The sequence below is a fragment of the Bidens hawaiensis genome, unplaced genomic scaffold (genome assembly GCF_021521415.1).
Source record: "Bidens hawaiensis isolate Kalapana, Puna unplaced genomic scaffold, B.hawaiensis_p1.1 tig00033520_1, whole genome shotgun sequence".
NCBI classification, from domain to species: domain Eukaryota; kingdom Viridiplantae; phylum Streptophyta; class Magnoliopsida; order Asterales; family Asteraceae; genus Bidens; species Bidens hawaiensis.
In genome coordinates, this window is record NW_027495748.1 from 114,846 (window position 1) to 132,703 (window position 17,858).

General features: G+C 35.0%; 2 protein-coding genes across 3 annotated transcripts; one reads left to right on the forward strand and one right to left on the reverse strand.

Moving 5' to 3' along the window:
- Positions 1–309: 309 nt before the first annotated feature.
- Positions 310–4,971, forward strand: LOC143584975 (tubby-like F-box protein 8). Of its 2 annotated transcripts, XM_077066883.1 has the most exons (5): positions 310–326; positions 720–1,079; positions 1,298–1,385; positions 2,674–2,809; positions 3,922–4,971. In XM_077066883.1, exons 2-5 carry the CDS (start codon positions 735–737, stop codon positions 4,661–4,663), a joined length of 1,311 nt encoding a protein of 436 aa, XP_076922998.1. In that variant the 5' UTR covers positions 310–326; positions 720–734; the 3' UTR covers positions 4,664–4,971. The 2 variants fall into 2 exon arrangements, with proteins under 2 accessions (XP_076922998.1, XP_076922997.1); XM_077066882.1 differs by lacking the exon at positions 310–326 and having other exon boundaries at positions 505–1,079.
- Positions 4,972–6,007: 1,036 nt separating this feature from the next.
- LOC143584977 (uncharacterized) lies at positions 6,008–11,191 on the reverse strand. The gene is made up of 6 exons (XM_077066884.1): positions 10,893–11,191; positions 10,640–10,798; positions 9,919–10,559; positions 7,763–7,852; positions 6,883–7,533; positions 6,008–6,139 (listed from the first exon to the last, which is right to left on the reverse strand). Exons 2-6 carry the CDS (start codon positions 10,731–10,733, stop codon positions 6,014–6,016), a joined length of 1,602 nt encoding a protein of 533 aa, XP_076922999.1. The 5' UTR covers positions 10,734–10,798; positions 10,893–11,191; the 3' UTR covers positions 6,008–6,013.
- Between the last annotated feature and the right edge of the window lie 6,667 nt (positions 11,192–17,858).

Here is a 17,858-nt window from a genome sequence, read left to right on the forward strand (position 1 = left end):
TATAAGTTTCCTCTTATCGAGTATTTGTTAAAAAATAATATAATATTTGTAGACTTTTCAATTCCAATCCGGCATCCCGTGTTGAGAGCTAGATTGTAAAAAGTCCTCCAATAATCTTCATGATTAAAGGTATACAATCACAGATCTCCAATCCCACATCATCTTAATGTTCTACTCACCCTAATTTTGACTTTAATAACTCAAGTTTCTGGCTTTTGGATCTAGGATTATGAATTAGTTAAGGATAATGCAAATTTCTGATGTCTTTTGTTTGCAGTTCTTGATTTGATGGAATCTTAGGTTTCCAAATTTCATCATCAGGTTGGGTTTTTTTTAACTGATATTATTATTATTATTATTATACAATCTATGATTAATATGAGTTATGATTTTGACTTTTTCATTGTGCACAAGTTCCATTGACTATGTTCATATAGACATGTAATTATATTGTTAGAAGAGACTTTTATGCATTACTAATTAAATCTATATATATTATTATTTGGGACCATCTTGAGAGTTTTGATTCCATAATTGAGCCAGCTTTAGGCTAAAAGCTGAAAGTCCCTTTAAAACATAACAAAAAAAAAAAGGTTGGTTCTTAATACAATTTAGCCTCTTTTGTGGCCCATGTGAGTCTGCCTTTTTTAATCATTCAATTATTTTTCTATCTTTTTCACAATTTGATTCTTATTTCTTTTCTGTTTTTCTTCAGTGAGAAAAAGGAAATCTATATGTCGCTTCGTAGCATAGTTCGTGATGTGAGGGATGGATTTGGGAGCCTATCGAGGCGCGGGTTTGATGTTAGCAGAGGAAAATCACAGGGTTCGGTTAATGATTTGAGTGACAATAATAATATTGCAGTTCTTGTGGTTCAAAATAGCCGGTGGGCTAATCTTCCACCTGAGCTTCTTTTTGATGTGATTAAACGGTTGGAAGAAAGTGAAAACACGTGGCCTGCAAGAAAACATGTTGTTGCGTGTGCTGCGGTTTGTAAATCTTGGAGGAGTATTTGTAAGGAGATTGTTAGAACCCCTGAATCATGCGGGAAGCTTACATTTCCCGTTTCCCTAAAACAGGTATATAATCATATCGTATTTAATTTTTACTGGAATTGGCCAAATGCACATATATGCTAAATGCTCCCCCTAGTGAGTGTAGAGAGACAATGCAACTAGTTTAGTGGGTGTTTGGGGGAGGATGTTTAGCACAACCCTTTTTATTAATGGAATTGCACTTATTTGTCTTGATTGTTTGATCGTTAATAATACATGGTTTGTATTTTATAATGTTCTAGCCGGGATCTCGTGACGGGACCATTCAGTGCTTCATAAAGAGGGATAAATCCAAGTTGACATACCATCTGTTCCTTTGTCTTAGTCCAGGTGAGCAATTATATAACGTTTATGTTGTCGCTTAATTTTTGGAATTTGGAATTATTCGCAAAATCTTATATATATATATATATGATGATGATAAGTTAGTTGGCATTAAAAAGGATAACATGTGTTAAAAATAGAAAAAAGATCGGCTTTAAAAGGGAATAATGGAGGATAATAATTAACTTTAGAGATGCACGAATGTTTCATGGCCCGATTTGTAACTGTTTCCAAAAAGTTTTGTCAAGATTGAAGGCTCAAAGGTTAATAGGTTATAATTTAGACGTGTGCTTTTTTTATTTCTATTATGCAAATTTAAACATTAATATTCATCATTTTATGCTTGACTTTTGATTGATTTAGCTACTTGAACTTGTTGATGTGACATTCGCGAGTCATCTTTTTAAATATGACATATTCTTATCACATCATAGGAGTTGGAGTATTTGAATTAGTCATTACTATATTACATATTAAAGGAGTTAAGACATAAGTTTAATCTAATAAATTTGCAAATGCACTTAAATAATAAATTAATAATGTAAGAGTAGATTTCTTAAATCACTTTTAATGAGTTGTCAAGCATTCATAATTAATTTTAATTTTAAATGATGTGACTCATCGATTTCACTATTCATTTTGCACCTTTTGACATAAACTAATTAATAGACAACTTAGTACTCGCACCCTTTTCTATATTTTATTTTTTGATCTTTATCACTGTAATTTATGATATATATAGGAAATGCCTAAAATGTAATGTATCATTTCTAATAGTTTACATCATTAGAAAGTTTTCATCAATACTTACAAATCAAACTCATGTAGACATGTTTTTTTTATTTTCATATATTTGATTTTAGAACGAGAACTTAGTATATATTGTTATGCATCATACATATTTATATTTAAGTTAATATATCTATGAAATCATGTTTATATATGCCACATATATCAGAAACAATTAATATAATTTACCATTTACATTTACTTATATGTTTATTTTTTAAACAGTCATGTACATATTATCATCTGGTTAATGACATACATATTTCGAAATACTTGTTTACTTAAAGTAACATGTCTTCAGGCGGCACCTCACGAACATCTAGATCAAAATTGGTCCAAATTAGGGTCTGATGTGTAATAACAACTAAAGCGGTGAAGAAATAATGAGTGATGTACTTGATAAAAACACTGCTCCTTAAAAGAGATGAGAGAGATGCATCTGGTTGTACATAGATCGTACCTTTTTACACATCATGGATTCTTATGTTGAAATTCGGTTATGCAGCAACTTTGCTTGTTGAAAATGGAAAGTTCTTGCTCTCTGCAAAAAGAACACGCAGAACGACTTGGACGGAGTATGTCATATCCATGGATCCTGATAACATTTCAAGATCAAGCAGCACTTACATCGGAAAGCTAAGGTATCATCTATGTGAAGTACTGTTCATAATACACACACACACACACACACACATATATATATATTTATGTACATGTGCGTATTTGAAAGCTAAGGTAACATCTATGAATGTAGGAGTTCTCAAACCGAACCGAAAAATTGAAATTTCAGATTTTGGATTTTTTAAAACTGTTTACTTTTGTTTTTCTCAATGGGTTCAGTTAGGTATGAGTTATTTTGATTTTTCCATTTGGTGTGATTATTTTTAGCTGAGAAAGGCCCAAAATAATGATTTTTGACTTAAAACTTTTTGCCTAAAGTTGTTTTTGTTAATTAATAAGTAATTGGTTATTACACATTTTGGCCTAGAGTTTTTGGGCTACACCATTTCTTCTTATTATTTTTTAAATTACTTAACATTCAGAAATAGAAGTTTTAATCTATAAATTTCATCACAAAAGTTGGTTTTTTCAGTTATTAAGGGGATCAGTTTGTTTGTTTTTGATTTTTGAAAAACATAAAACCAAACCGTTGGTTTTGGGTTGGGTTTGGTTATTTCGGTCTGGTTGTGTCGTATATTTTGGTTACGGTTTGGTTATTTTGGTTATGGTTAGGTAATTTCAGTAATCATGCACGCCCTATGAAAGTACTACGGTGTGCTTATCTGCTTGATACGACTCATTACTTGAACACATCATCATCATCATCATCATCATCGTACTCAGTATATCCCACCAATAGCAAAGCTATAGTAGGGTCTGAGGAGGGTAAGATGTAGACAGCCTTACCTCTACCCCATAAGGATAGAGAGGCTGCTTCCGGTGAGACCCCCGGCTCGATAGTAGTTTTGCATCAAGCCTTGGACATAAGGCACATAGCACTCAATCATCGGGACACCGGCTGATCGGTGCATGTACCCTTGTCTTTCGGCTATCAACGCCACTACATGATGCCTGATTAACCGTCCGTCACTTTTAACGTTATTTTCACGAGATTAGTAAATAACGTCAAAATTAGTGCAATTTCACTTTTGCCCACCCGAGGGTTCACACATATATACATCATATGTGCGCACCGCAAGCAGGGCTACATTACTTGAACACAAATATAATTATATCATCGCATGTGTTTCAGATCTAATTTTCTTGGGACTAAGTTCATAATATATGACACCCAACCTCCACATTCCGACACTCTTATGCCGCCACCTGGACGATCAAACCGAAGATTCACCTCCAAAAAAGTTTCACCAAAAGTGCCAAGTGGCAGCTACAACATAGCCCACATTACCTACGAGCTTAACGTGCTCGGAACTCGGGGCCCACGGAGGATGCATTGTATCATGCACTCAATCCCTGCATCATCGCTAGACCCGGGTGGCTCAGTTCCTGGTCAACCCGAGCTCCTTCACCCGTCCCGCACATTAGAAGACTCGTTTAGAAGCATTTCATTTTCAAAGTCAATGGACCGGTCAACCGAGTTCAGCAGCTCTAGATTTTCTGAAATCATGGCTGCTGCTGTTTCGAACGAGGTCCCCGAGGATGAAAAGTCAAAACTGCCTTTGGTGTTGAAAAACAAGGCGCCTAGGTGGCACGAACAGTTGCAGTGCTGGTGTTTGAATTTCAAGGGTCGCGTGACGATCGCTTCTGTTAAGAACTTTCAACTGATTGCCGCCCAGCCGCAGCCTGTGGCGGCACAACAGCCGCCAGCAGCCGGAGCATCTCAGTCTGCTCAACCAGAGCATGACAAAGTTATCTTGCAGTTTGGTAAAGTTGGTAAAGATATGTTCACTATGGATTACAGGTACCCGTTATCTGCATTTCAAGCGTTTGCCATCTGTTTAAGCAGTTTCGACACCAAACTCGCTTGTGAATAAAAGGAAGATACAAAAAAAATGGTAACATTTTTCTTGTTGATGTTGAATGATGATAACCGTTGCACGAGACATGGTTATGTGAAAACTCAGAAGTTTAGATGTTATTGTTTGTTGTTCAAATGTTGAAACTATGTTGCCCTGTTGTAAGTTTGGGTTGCATTTGCTGGTTGGTTGGATGGTTGGAGCCATAAACACATTCATCATGACAATATTGGAATCTGTTTTAAGTTATCTTTTTGTTTTTTCTTTGTCTGATTCAATGGCTTGCGACTTTCAAGTGGTTAGATGAGCAATGCGTGATGAGTTGGTGTTTAGAGGAATCGGGTACCGGGCGTAGAAATGGTTCTTTTGAGACGGATTGTTAAAATGGAAGAAATTTGATAGAATTTAATTTGACAACCAAACGCATCAAGACTGGTATTGAAATTCTAATTCCAACAAATATTGTGAACTAAACATATCACTATATCAAATGCAAATTCCATTTAATTAAAGTTAATTCCACGAATCAAAAGATACATTATTAAATTTCATTTTATCTCCCATCCACGTTTAATTTTCAGTTAATTAATTGTTTTTCATTTTGTTCGTTTAATAATGATTTATTTTACAAAACTCTTTTTGTCACTTTAAGCTCTTAAATTTGCTAATAACATGTTTAGCCCCTCTCCTCTATTTTAATATAGCTTTCAAATTTCTTTGCTCTCCTTTTAACCTTGCTAATCACTCAACTTTGCTTATAACGTGTTTAGCACATATATTTTTAATAAAGTTTTCAAATTTCTATGTTCCTTTAAAATGGTTTAACCAACACAGTCTTAGTGCCTCAACTCTGCTAATAACATTTTTAGCTCCCTTTGTTTATTAGGTTTTAACCAACACTATTTTTTTTGTTTTAAGTTTCGACATTAATAATATTTGTAACATCATTTGTAAACCGACCAGCTTTCACACACACGGCAGTTACGTTTGAATGTACTTTTCCCCATTTCGGTTGGTGGGCATAGTGTTGTACAAATAATGAAATTCTCGCTGCATCATGAGAGATAAAAATCCAATTCCTTGAAAGCCTTGAACCGGTGTACATCACTACCTAAAGTTTAGTTGGGGTGGCAGGGTGCCATATTAACCAAAACACACACACACTAAAAACCAATAAAAAAAACATGGATAAGTAAACTTCTTTCTTCTTTTCATAAAAATGACTAATAAACCATAAAAGCTATTTTGTTGACAACTGAAAAGTATATTGTAAAAAGAAACAAAAACCCAGATTTCTTCGCACCTTTTCCATAACAAAAAACTGATTGATTCCTACACTCTATTTTTTTTTTTTTTTTTTTGTTAATCTCAAGAATCCACCTTAGTAGTGTCCGCTGAAAATTCACCATTCTTTCCCATCAGTAAGTTAAGAGGAATCAAGGACTTCAGCTGTGTTCCTTTGAAAACACTCGAAGCTGTTTTTAAATTCACATACTGCATGCATAAAATTAACTCATTTTCAACTTAATAATGTACATGAAACTAAATCACTATCCATGGTTTGAACCAATCTATTTTACTAAATTAATGTTTTAATATGATTAAACGGTTCATGATTATGATACATACATAAATAATTAAACTCTCGGTTCCAGGTTCCAAACCAACCAAGCAGAAAGCTAAGGTTGCATCGGCTCATGCCTTGCTTGATTGGCTTGTTTAAATTAAGCTCCAAATTTACACACACACATAATGTTATATATTTTCTACTTTGTAAACTGTGTTATGATTTTTTTTTAATAGCTAAAAAAAATTTATCTTTTGTTTTATATATCAATGTGTAAAAAAAATTCATGAGGCACGAGCTGACTCGAGCTTTTTGCTAGCCGAGCTCGGCTTTTCAGCTCATTAAAATAAGCTAGCCGAGCCAACGCAAGCCCGCTCATCTAAGTTTTAGCTCAAGCTTTGTACGAGCCGAGCTTGAGAACAACTTTTTAGTTAGTTAAAAAAATAAATGAGCCGAGCCGACGCGATCCGATCCAAGCCGTTTTTAAGTTCAATTCTATCTCGAGCCAGAGCCCCAACTGGCTTGGCACAGCTTGTTTACAAGCCAAATTAAACCCACAAACTGTCAAAACTGAACCGTTCGGTTTGGGCGCTTCCATTGATTTATAAACACCCATACTATCAACTTGTCTTTCTAAAATTATTTTCAAAGGGTATTTCAGACATTTTACCTTACTCAAATCCCTGTAGAAGGAATTAATCTCTTCTTCCGTAAGGCATTCTTCTTCAGTAGTTTCCTCCCAACCCATCGACCTCAAAAACCGAGCCTCTTCTTCCTCTGGGTCCAAAACAACATCAGACCTCAGATCATCCATCACATTATTATTATTACTATTAACATTCTCAGTCACAACACAAACATCACCATCACTTCCCAAATCAACCTTATCCTCATTCAAGTGGACCCCACTTTCGCTGGTCTTATCATTGGTCAACTCAAGCGGGTCAACAGAAACAGCGGATGATGATGAGTTGTTGTTTGCCATAGCTTTTTTCCTCATAAGGTTAAAAAAGTCATTTCGGCTCTTGGCTTGAGGGGAAGGTCTCTTTTCTACCAAGGGTTTGCGGTCAACAGAGGGGCTTTCGGGTAATTTAGTACCTGCTGTAGGACTCACACTCTCCTTTGTGATAGTGGTACCGTTCCTTTCACGTGATGGTTTAAGGACGTGAAGTTTTCCAACAGTTGTTGATGATGGAGACGATGATTTGGTGACATCAGCGTTCACGGACACAGGTCGGGTGGAGGGCGAGTGGTTCATAATGTGGGAACTTTGAAGCTGCGACGGCCCCAACTTTAGCTTTGGCTTATCAGAGTTCATAGCCTGCAAATGTTTTTAGAAATTAAACAAATTATTTATATAACTTCCATTTGGTTCTTAACAAACATATTATTGGTTCTGAAACAAATGTTAAATATATAAAGTAATAATATTATAGAAACAAAAAGAAATAATGTCTTTTTTTTCTTTGAAAAGGAAAAGTAATGGATAAAAAAGCTCCAATTAATCTACCATAGATAAATTTATAAAATATTTAAGAAGTAAGTTTTACCGAGGCTTTAGACATGGATGGAGTCATGGGAATCAACTGCCTGGATTGTTTCACAGCAAGCTCTTCAAGTCTTTGACTTCCCACAGACAACTGCAATGATTTAAAATTAGATATGAAGCATATACTATGTCGCAAATGTGCATTGCAAATGCATATGAACATTAAATGTGCACATCGGAAAAGATTATGTGGATATAAATCAACCAGAGTCTATAATCAGCTATATATATGATAAGACAAACAGTAGGAGATAATGTCTGAAGTTATAACAATCAGAGGTTTAAAGATCTGGTTATTTGTAGAAATGATAACTAAAGTTAGCAAATTAAAAAAAACGTTACAAATTGACTATTTGACCACTAATTAATGCCATAAATAATCAATTCTATTGCATATGGGATGAACAGCTAACTATTTGACCCCTGAATAATTATAAACTAGAATCAGTTTATACAAACACTATAAGTTAATTATCAGAATCATATAATCAGGCTATGAATAAGATAACACAAACTGCAGGAAATGCTGTCTAAACTCTTAGCAGTCAGATGCTTCAACTGTTTAACAAGATCTGATTATTTAAAAATATAATAGCTAAAATGAACAAAAGAAAGCATTTTCGCTAAAAATAAAGAAATTATTACAAAAACAGGGTAAATTTGTAATTTTAATTTACACTGAGCTAATAAATTCTATTGCATATGAGATGTACACAATTTTCAGAACTATGTGACCAGCAAATAACTATAAATTAAGTAGAATCAGTTTAAACAAACATTAAAAACTGATTATCCCGTCAAAAGAATAAACAGTTTCAATAAACAGAATCATATTGCCCTGCTTGCGGTGCACACATATAATGTATATATGTGTAAACCCTCGGTGGGCAAAAGTGAAATTGCACTAATTTTGACGTTATTTTACTAATCTCGTGAAAATAATGTTAAAAGTGGCGGAAGGTTAATTAGGCATCATGAGGTGGCGTTGATAGCCGAAGGACAAGGGTACATGCACCAATCGGCGGTGTCCCGATGGTTGAGTGTTATGTGCCTTATTTCCAAGGCTTGATGCAAAACTACTATCGAGCCGGGGGTCTCACCGGAAGCAGCCTCTCTATTCCTAAAGGGTAGAGGTAAGGCTGTCTACATCTTACCCTCCTTAGACCCTACCATAGCTTTGCTATTGATGGGATATACTGAGTACGATGATGATGATGATGATGAATAATCAGAATCATATAATAAAGCTATAAATAATTAGGTGGGTCGTAGGGGCTTACTTTTTGCCTAAACGTTATGTGTATTTTGCATGTTATTATCTCCTTGTATCTATGTTACATGTTATTTCTGATGTTATATCTGTCTTTTTTACCTTGCAGTCCTTCACCACATATAGTTTTAATGGTAGCTGCTTATATACACACATAAGCGCACACCACTCATGTTATTTGTATATCTATATGTTATGTATTTTTTGGAGCCGAGGGTCTCTCTGGAAGCAGCCTCTCTATCCTTAGAGATAAAGGTAAGGCTTGCCTACATCCCACCCTCCTCAGACCCTACCATTAGCTTTGCTATTTCTGGGATTTACCGGGGTTTGGGTGTTGTTGTAACGTATCCTTAGATAATTAACTCTATTGCTGATGACGCAAACACATTATTCAAAACTAACATTTTAACACCTTAATAAGAATGAAAAAAAACAAAAACTGGTGATTCTAACCCCTTAGATAATCAATTCTATTGCAGATAAGGTGAACACAGAATTCTAAACTAACCATATGACACCTAAATAATAGAAAAAAGAAAGTAGAACCAATTTATACAAACGTTAAAAACCAGTTATTCAGTTAGAAGAATAAACAGTTTCAATAATCAGAATCAGACGATCAGCAATTATTTTAACTAAATTGTTTTTGTAAAGAAATAATAGTAATAATGAACATAATAAACGCATTGCCATGTAAGGAAGGCATTATTAATAAAAACAGATTAAATGGGTAAATTTATTTTGCCTTAAAATAATCAACCATATGGCAGATAAGGTAAACAAACTATTCAAAACTAATTACTTGAAAGCTAAATAATTATAAAATAACTAGAACAGTTTACACAAACATTAAAAATTGATCATTCAAACATGTTCATTCAAAGTACCTGAGGAGAAGTTTGAGCACGAGGCGGACCCTGAGCCAAAGCCTCCGCCATATTCCGCCCAGTGGGCCCCACACTCACAGCTGCAGAAACTGAACCTGGCCCATTGGGACCAACCATCACAGGTACCTCAGCCAGAGCGGATGTCCAACCATCAGCACCACCAATACCACCCGAACTACCAACCGGTAAACTCTGAATAGCACTACTCAAACCTGGAGACGGGACCCGTCCAATCTCACAATCCCCTTGTTTCTCATCCGAACCTAAACTCGGGAAATTTTTCTCAAACGACACTTTCCCGTTATTATTACTATTACCAATGTTTCTTTCACCTACCACTTTCTTATTCCAAGATTCACCTCGTTTTGCAGAAATATTCGATTGTGAACGCCTTAATCCATCTTTTTCAAACCTACTTGGCAAAATGCTACCCAACGGGTCAAAATCACGGTACTTGTTTTCATACTTTTCTTTATTTTTATCCCAATCCCGTCTCCCAAAACTACCATACGACCTTAACCGACCATTGCTACTAGACGCACGACGAAAGTATGACGAAGTAGTCGTACTTGTAGCGCGTTTCGAATCGTTATCATCAACATTAATCAACGACTTCCTTCTAATCGGCACACTTTGATCATCTATACCAACAAAATACCACATTTCAAGAAACTAAAACTAACATTACAAATAAATTAACATACAAACAAATAGCAATTACCAGACTGCAACAAAGATTGATGAGATGAAGTAGCAGCAGAGGTTCCATTGTTCTTTAACCATTCGGGTACAAATGTAGGCTCAGTTTTGTCCATTGTCAACACTGGAGACAAGACAATAAACAAACCCTAATGTGCATTGAAGTGTTTACAATCAAACCCTTCAATACCATCATCAGAAAAGATTAAAAAAAACCCCAATTTCCAAAATTAAACCTACAAAAAAACCCCCCCAAAAAAATCCCAATTTGACACCTAGGGTTTGTTCAATTGTTCCATTGCAAAACAGAGGCTTAATGGTTAAAACATCACAATTCCTCAAAAGGTTTGTTCAATTGGATGTAAAAACGAATAATTAAACAAAATTAGATTGAAATCCGAACAATTAAGGAAAACCCTAATTCTCCGGCTCTGTAATTTGTGAGGACTCAACAGTCCGATTGAGAAATTGGGTTGTACGGAAGGAAGAATGATGAAAATGTGGATTGATTTACACAGAGTATTGTATTGATATTGAGTGTGTGAAATTGAAAACCCTAGAAAACGGTATGATTTGATTTGGGGAGAGATTTGATTGAATTGAAATTGAACGAATAATTATAATAATATTAATGGGAATGAAGGATTTGGGGAAGTTAAGTTATTGGTTTGTTTTTGTGAATAATGAATATAGATGAAAAAAACTGAAGTCTTACATGTTTTATTTTCAAGTTTTTAACCCTTGTTTTATAGATTACTAGCTGGCGCAATGCAGCGGGGCGCACGTGCAACTTTACATTGAACGAATAGTCCATGTCGGTACATACGTCACCTAATGACAGTGTGCACATAGCCTGAAATTGGGCGCGTAACTCGTGCAAAGCCAGTTGCGTGTAATAGAAGATTGAACACACGTAACCAGGCGGGAATGCACGTTATCGACATTAAAACATGCTTAACCAACAGCACGCGTGTAACTCATGGCTATTAACGGTGTAGGGTGCTGGGTTGATCGTTTACCAAGATTGGGTTATGTGTGTTACGTGGTGCTGGACTTCATTGGCCCCAGTACATGTAAACAACGGTATCCGCGTAGCTTGTAATGAAAATAACAAGGAAAACCTGAAATATACAGTAATTTGGAATAAATCATTTTTTTAAACCAACCCGTTTTTGCTCCAAACCCATTCTGATTCGACAACGGTCTGCCATGGCCCCTTTCTACTCGAACCCGAACCAAATTAACCATTTTTTGTATCGACTCATTCCGACCCTAATGTACTTTTACAAATGACCCAAGCTCGTCTGACTCGACCTATTACCCGGTTCTAAATGGTAAGCGCGCAACATGCTAACTTTTTAAAACTAAAAAAAACTATAACAATATCATAATCAAAGAGAATAAAATGCTCGTTTTTATGATGTATTTTTTTTAAAGAATATTAACGTGTGAAAAAATTATGACCGTTAAAAAAGTCATGGGGTAGTTAGTTTTGAATTATGAGTCATATGTGTAACTATTATTAAACTTTACAAAAAGGTAGTGAAGTTGAGAGATTAAAGTTTTAAATATATTTTGAAAGAATGAAAGTTACGTAACATATTTGTAAGTAAAGACCTTACTACCCCTAATTTCTAAATTTTTGATGCATTATATGTTGTATATAAAGCAATGAGTTTGGTACCTCTTAAAATTTAAAAGGTCCCTAACTCATACTTTATAGAGTATAGATTATGATACCATGAAATCATGAATTATTTTATTAAAAAAGGATGAATATTCCTTCATGTGTCATAATACTTTTTAAATGTAAAATGAAAAAAAAAAAGTGAAATTGTTTTTTATTAATTTCAACAATTAGTTTTTTGATCGTTGTTGTTTTCAAGGTAACGAGTTGGCTGCTAACGATTTCATTTTTTAATGTATTTGTTTTCAATGGTCCGCGACTAACATAATTCTAACGTCACGCCGCTACTTGTAGGTCGCAAAAACGCTTTTAGATTTTTGATTAGAAAAGACATATTTTTTCCGTAAAACTCAACTTGAACAACACCACCACCACTTGAGCCTCACCAATCGATTCTGACGATGGTTCTACGGTTCCGACGATCTCAATAATTTGGGCTTTTACTAGAAAAAGGTTCCTAAAGATCCGATCTAAGGTTAAAAAGAATGTTTGGGACAAAAATGTTGAGTTTTACAGAATAAAAGTGAGTTGTAGGGCCTCGGCGTTGGTAACTTTAGCGTTATGAACGTGTATTTTAGGATATTGGATTAACTTGTCGATCGAGTGAATAACGTTAGAGATTAAACGGGTTGGAAGACGCGGGAGTGCGTGCTCGATTCAATTCATTATGTTATTTCGGTTTTGTTATTAATATAATAACTTGGACCTTAATGGATAATCTTGTGGGCTACTAACTAAATGGGTTTTGGTTTGAACCCCATGACATCAATTTTAATTATATGTATGGAGACTACATACATGTAATTGATCCGATCGATTAGATGTAGAACAGAACGTAGGTTACCATGTTCTGTTCTTCATGGCGTTCTCACGAAACATACAAATCCAATTCCAGTAACAAGAGAAATCTCTGTCTTATCCGATAAATCAATTGCATGTAACCGGCGAAATAGGTTTATCTGAAAGTTTTCACACGATTCTGAGATTAATTCATGCTACTGATTTTTTTATGAAGTTTATAATCAAGATCAAAGGTTTGAATATATTATCATACGCAAACTAAACAACAAAGATAAACCTATTTGGTTTAATTTTGGTTATTGATTTCAATTTTCTATTAAAATAATTTTGTGTGGTTCGACTGATATTTGGATAAACCCTAATTCGCAATATTAGTTGTTCAAGTAATTGATTAATTCAAATTATACCCATAATCGATTTCCAGAATCAATATTTGTGGTTTGTAGTTTGTATGCATCATATTGGGGTTGATTAGGTTATTAATATTATCACAGTTCGATTATTTTATGATGTTTGACCGAACAGTATGCTGGAAACCGCAATTCGTATATAGTGTTTTCAATATTGTTTTCAAGTAATTAAAGAACAATCATGTAATATTGAAATGTTTTAAATATTGTTAGAGGGATTTAGCACCCTACGGTTTTTCATCCATATTGTTCATGGAACATTGAATATTATATGTTTAATATTGTGTTTTATCTTATATTTGTTCTCTGAAAACAAATATGAACAGAAAACCTTGTAAATGTTACATGTTTATAGATTTATTATGAGGCATGAAAATTATGACTCGAAGTGCTTTGTTATATAAACATGAGTGTTTAAAGATCTGATGAAGATTTAGAAGTCATTATATATGTTAATTATTGATTCTTACTTACTTGATGATTAACTTTTGATAGAAGAAAAGAAGGTTGCTGGTACTATAAGTGTTCTGAATTTTATTGTTCGATCTGCTAGGCAATAATCAAAAGTCATCTCAATAAACAATAGTATTTCTTGTGAATTACATGACTTTGGTTTATTAATAAATCTTGATAGAATTCACTATATGATACAAATTTATATAGATACATGTGGTTAAACATGGAATGTTAACATATATTATTGATACATATGAATAATGAATTCATGCATTATTATACTTGCAAAACCATCATTTGTCCGTATGATTATTTTCGACCATAAGATTGTCTAGACAAGAAAATGGATTTGCTTTGTTGACTTTTGTGTAGGACAATTATACAAGGTATAGGATAATATAGACTAGATCATGTAGAAAACCATACATAGAGCATGTATCATGTATGTAGGTAGAAAAGGTTGGAACACACAAGGAATTATTTTGTGGTTCTTTCTCTCTCAAGATTCTGGATAGTAGTGGCCGTCCAAATTTAGTCTTTTAGTTCCGGTTTTGAGAGGGATTTAAAAGATGTTGAAGCAATACTCAAGTTAATCAAACTGTTGGCAAAAGTTTGTTGTTAATTAAAGGCATCCTTTTTATGGAAACAAGCTTATTGTGGTAGGTCAAAGTGGGTCGAAAGACCTGAATGATTCATTTACGTTCTCTCTACTTTAAATTTGACAAATTCTATGAGTTATGTAGTTGATTTAATGATTCATCCGGGGCTTCTTAGTTTTTTGTTAAACACAAATTTGGATCTAATTTGAAGAAACAATGTTTATTTTATAGTTTGAATGAAATAAAAATATTATTTGTCCACATGGTACACACATGTGGTTGATGGGCCACGACTCAAGTAATGATAAGCTCATTAGAGGAATATAAGTTGAGAAAAACCTGTTGGGTGTGAAATAAGCGAAACCCTGTTTTGGGTTTGTTATTGGACTTAAAAAGTTCAATGGTTTCTAAATGTAATTCGCTTAAGAATTATGCATCATTTATTTCTAAATCCTTTTATGTACAGGATGACATGCTTGCATGGTGTGTAGAATCAGGTGATACGAGTCAAGTATGCAAGGATCTGAAATGGTTTGAAGAATTTGAACTAGTTGAAGATGGATCTATACTTAAGATGGGAAATGTAAAAGTTAGACTTGTATTTACTCTAAAAAAACATTTGTTTTAGATGATGTGTTGTATGTTTTAGAGATTATAAAGAATCTCTTTTTTAGGTTGTTTTAAATAATTTATGGTGTTAAGATTATTGGGTCGGATAAGTTTATCTTATCTCGACATGAAATCTTTTGGATTTGAATATGTGTGTAATGATGTTCAAAATTAATATTAATGTCTCGTTTGGTATTGAATCAATTTCTATGATACCATTATCTCAAAGCATGGTAAATTATGTTCTAAATTGTGGCATGCTAGATTAGGTATGTGAATTATTTAAGAATGAAAGATATGTCTAAGATGGGTTATATATTTATGCATAGCATGATTCATCATGCATGGTGTGATATCTGAGTATAATTTGGTTGTTGATCTAACTAAAGAGTTAAGAAGAGATCTCGTGAATAAATCAGCCATGGGGAAAGGGTTTAAAGTCCACAAAAAAATTTCTCATGTTAAGATACCCAATTCCCATCTAATATGTTGTTAGATGCTGAATTCAATGTGGAAATCTTAACATCTAGAAATTGAAACACATTAGTAGCATCATCCAAAGGTATGTGTTCGGACCGCGAGATAAAGGAGGTCGAAATATAGCTTCATAATAGTTCATTGAAAAAGTGCAGTGCGGGTGCAAGATTAATGAACTACCTATAAGAATATGAAGTTTAGCCGCTTCTAGAAGTTTTGGACTTGAATTTTGATATATTCACTGAAGAATTGAGACACGGGCTAGTAAAATATTTTTTCAAGTGGAATTTGGATTTATAAACGTATGTGTGTATTATCTTCTAGTATTCACTATGAATAGCAAGGGTTCAATCCATAGTGACACCCTGATATTCGAATATTTGGAATATACTAATGTGAAATTCAATCGTCACGACATTTCATTTATGCACACGTTTGAGTTTCTGTGAGGATAGTTAAGTTAATCATGGATATTACTAAAATGGGGGAGGATTGTTGATAATTTTAGTGTTATCAACGTGTATTTTAGGATATTGGAATTTTATTAATATTTTATTCGGGCATTACCCCTACATGGGTTGGCTTATATTTTCTAGACTATTAGGCAGCACTTCAACGCTTTCACGTTTCTCGAGTAATCTTGATCAACACTTCTTTGCACTCGAATCAATGAACGTCGCAGATCAATCTTTGTTGGCACATACTTCGAGGTGGACATCGGCTCGTCTCTTCGTGGCACGCACTTCGAGGCAATGTCATCGGTGTGTGGCACAAACTTTGAGGAAACTTTGTTTTTAGCATGAATTACAAGGATGGTCGGGGCACGTTTTACGAGGTAGAGTGAGAGTTATTTCTAGTGAGAGAGTGATGTAAACTTGAGAGGTGTGATGGAAGAATGGGCTGACGGCCCTATTTATAGGCGTTGATCAGCTGACCCATCGCGATACGCGATGGGTCTTGCTTAGGATCCATCGCGTATAACGATGGGTCAACGGATATTTTAATTATTATTTTATACCCTAGCGATACGCGATGGGACCTTGGGAGGCCATCGTGTATCGCGACTAGCATTGTTGCGTAACTTAGAAGGCTTGCCACGTGGCTGGACACGCAGTGCCTCGTGGAGACTCATGGAGGGGCACGTGTCGTCGCATGTCAGACCACGTCATCACGATATGGGATGACGTTGTGGCTTTGGGGTATCGCATATCTCGACACCGCCCATTCTGGGGTATTGTAACATGCCCGTCGCGTACGCGATGAGTTGTCCTTTCATCCATCGCGTATCGCGATGAGTCAAGAAATCATATTTTCAATTTTAAGTTCTTCATCTTTGAATACTTGCTGTTTTTGGATCGAAATTTTCACGATGATACATCCTCCCTACCTTGGAATGAGTCTTGTCCGTGAGATTCGCTTTCTTAGATCAAGTGGGGGTACTTTTTCTTCATTTCAGATTCTAGCTCCCATGTGTATTCAGGGCCTCTTCGAGAGTCCCATTTTACTTTGACCAATTTTAAATTACGTCGCTTAAGTTTCTTTGTTTTCAAGTCTTCAATTTGTAAAGGTCGTTCTACGAACTTGAGGTTTTCATTAATTTCAACATCTTTTAAGGGCATCGATAAAGTTTAGTCGGCTAGACAAATTGGAGACGTTGAATACATCGTGTATCCCTTTCATCTGTTCGGGTAGTCACAGACGGTAACCGACAGTAACGATTCGCTCAAGTACTTTAAATGGTCCAACAAAGCGTGGACTTAACTTTCCTTTCTTACCGAAGCGAACAACACCCTTCCAAGGAGAAACTTTCAATAAGACTCTATCACATATATTGAATTCTAACGGCTTACGACGGATATCGGCGTAACTCTTTTGTTTTGCAAAACCTTATCGGTGGGTTCTTGGACTATCTCAGGTCCAAATAATTTATTGTATCCAGTTTGAGACCAGCATACCGGTGTTTTACATTTTCGTCCGTATAATGCTTCGAACAGTGCGGGTTGAATATTTGTGTGATAACTATTGTTATATGAAAATTCCATTAGGGAAAGATGGTCGTCCCAACTTCCACCTATGTCAATCACACAACCACGGAGCATATCTTCAAGCGTTTGAAATGTTCTTTCGCTTTGCCCATCAGTTTTAGGATGATAGGCAGTGCTAAGATTTAGTTGGGTTCCTAACGCTTGTTGGAAACTTTTA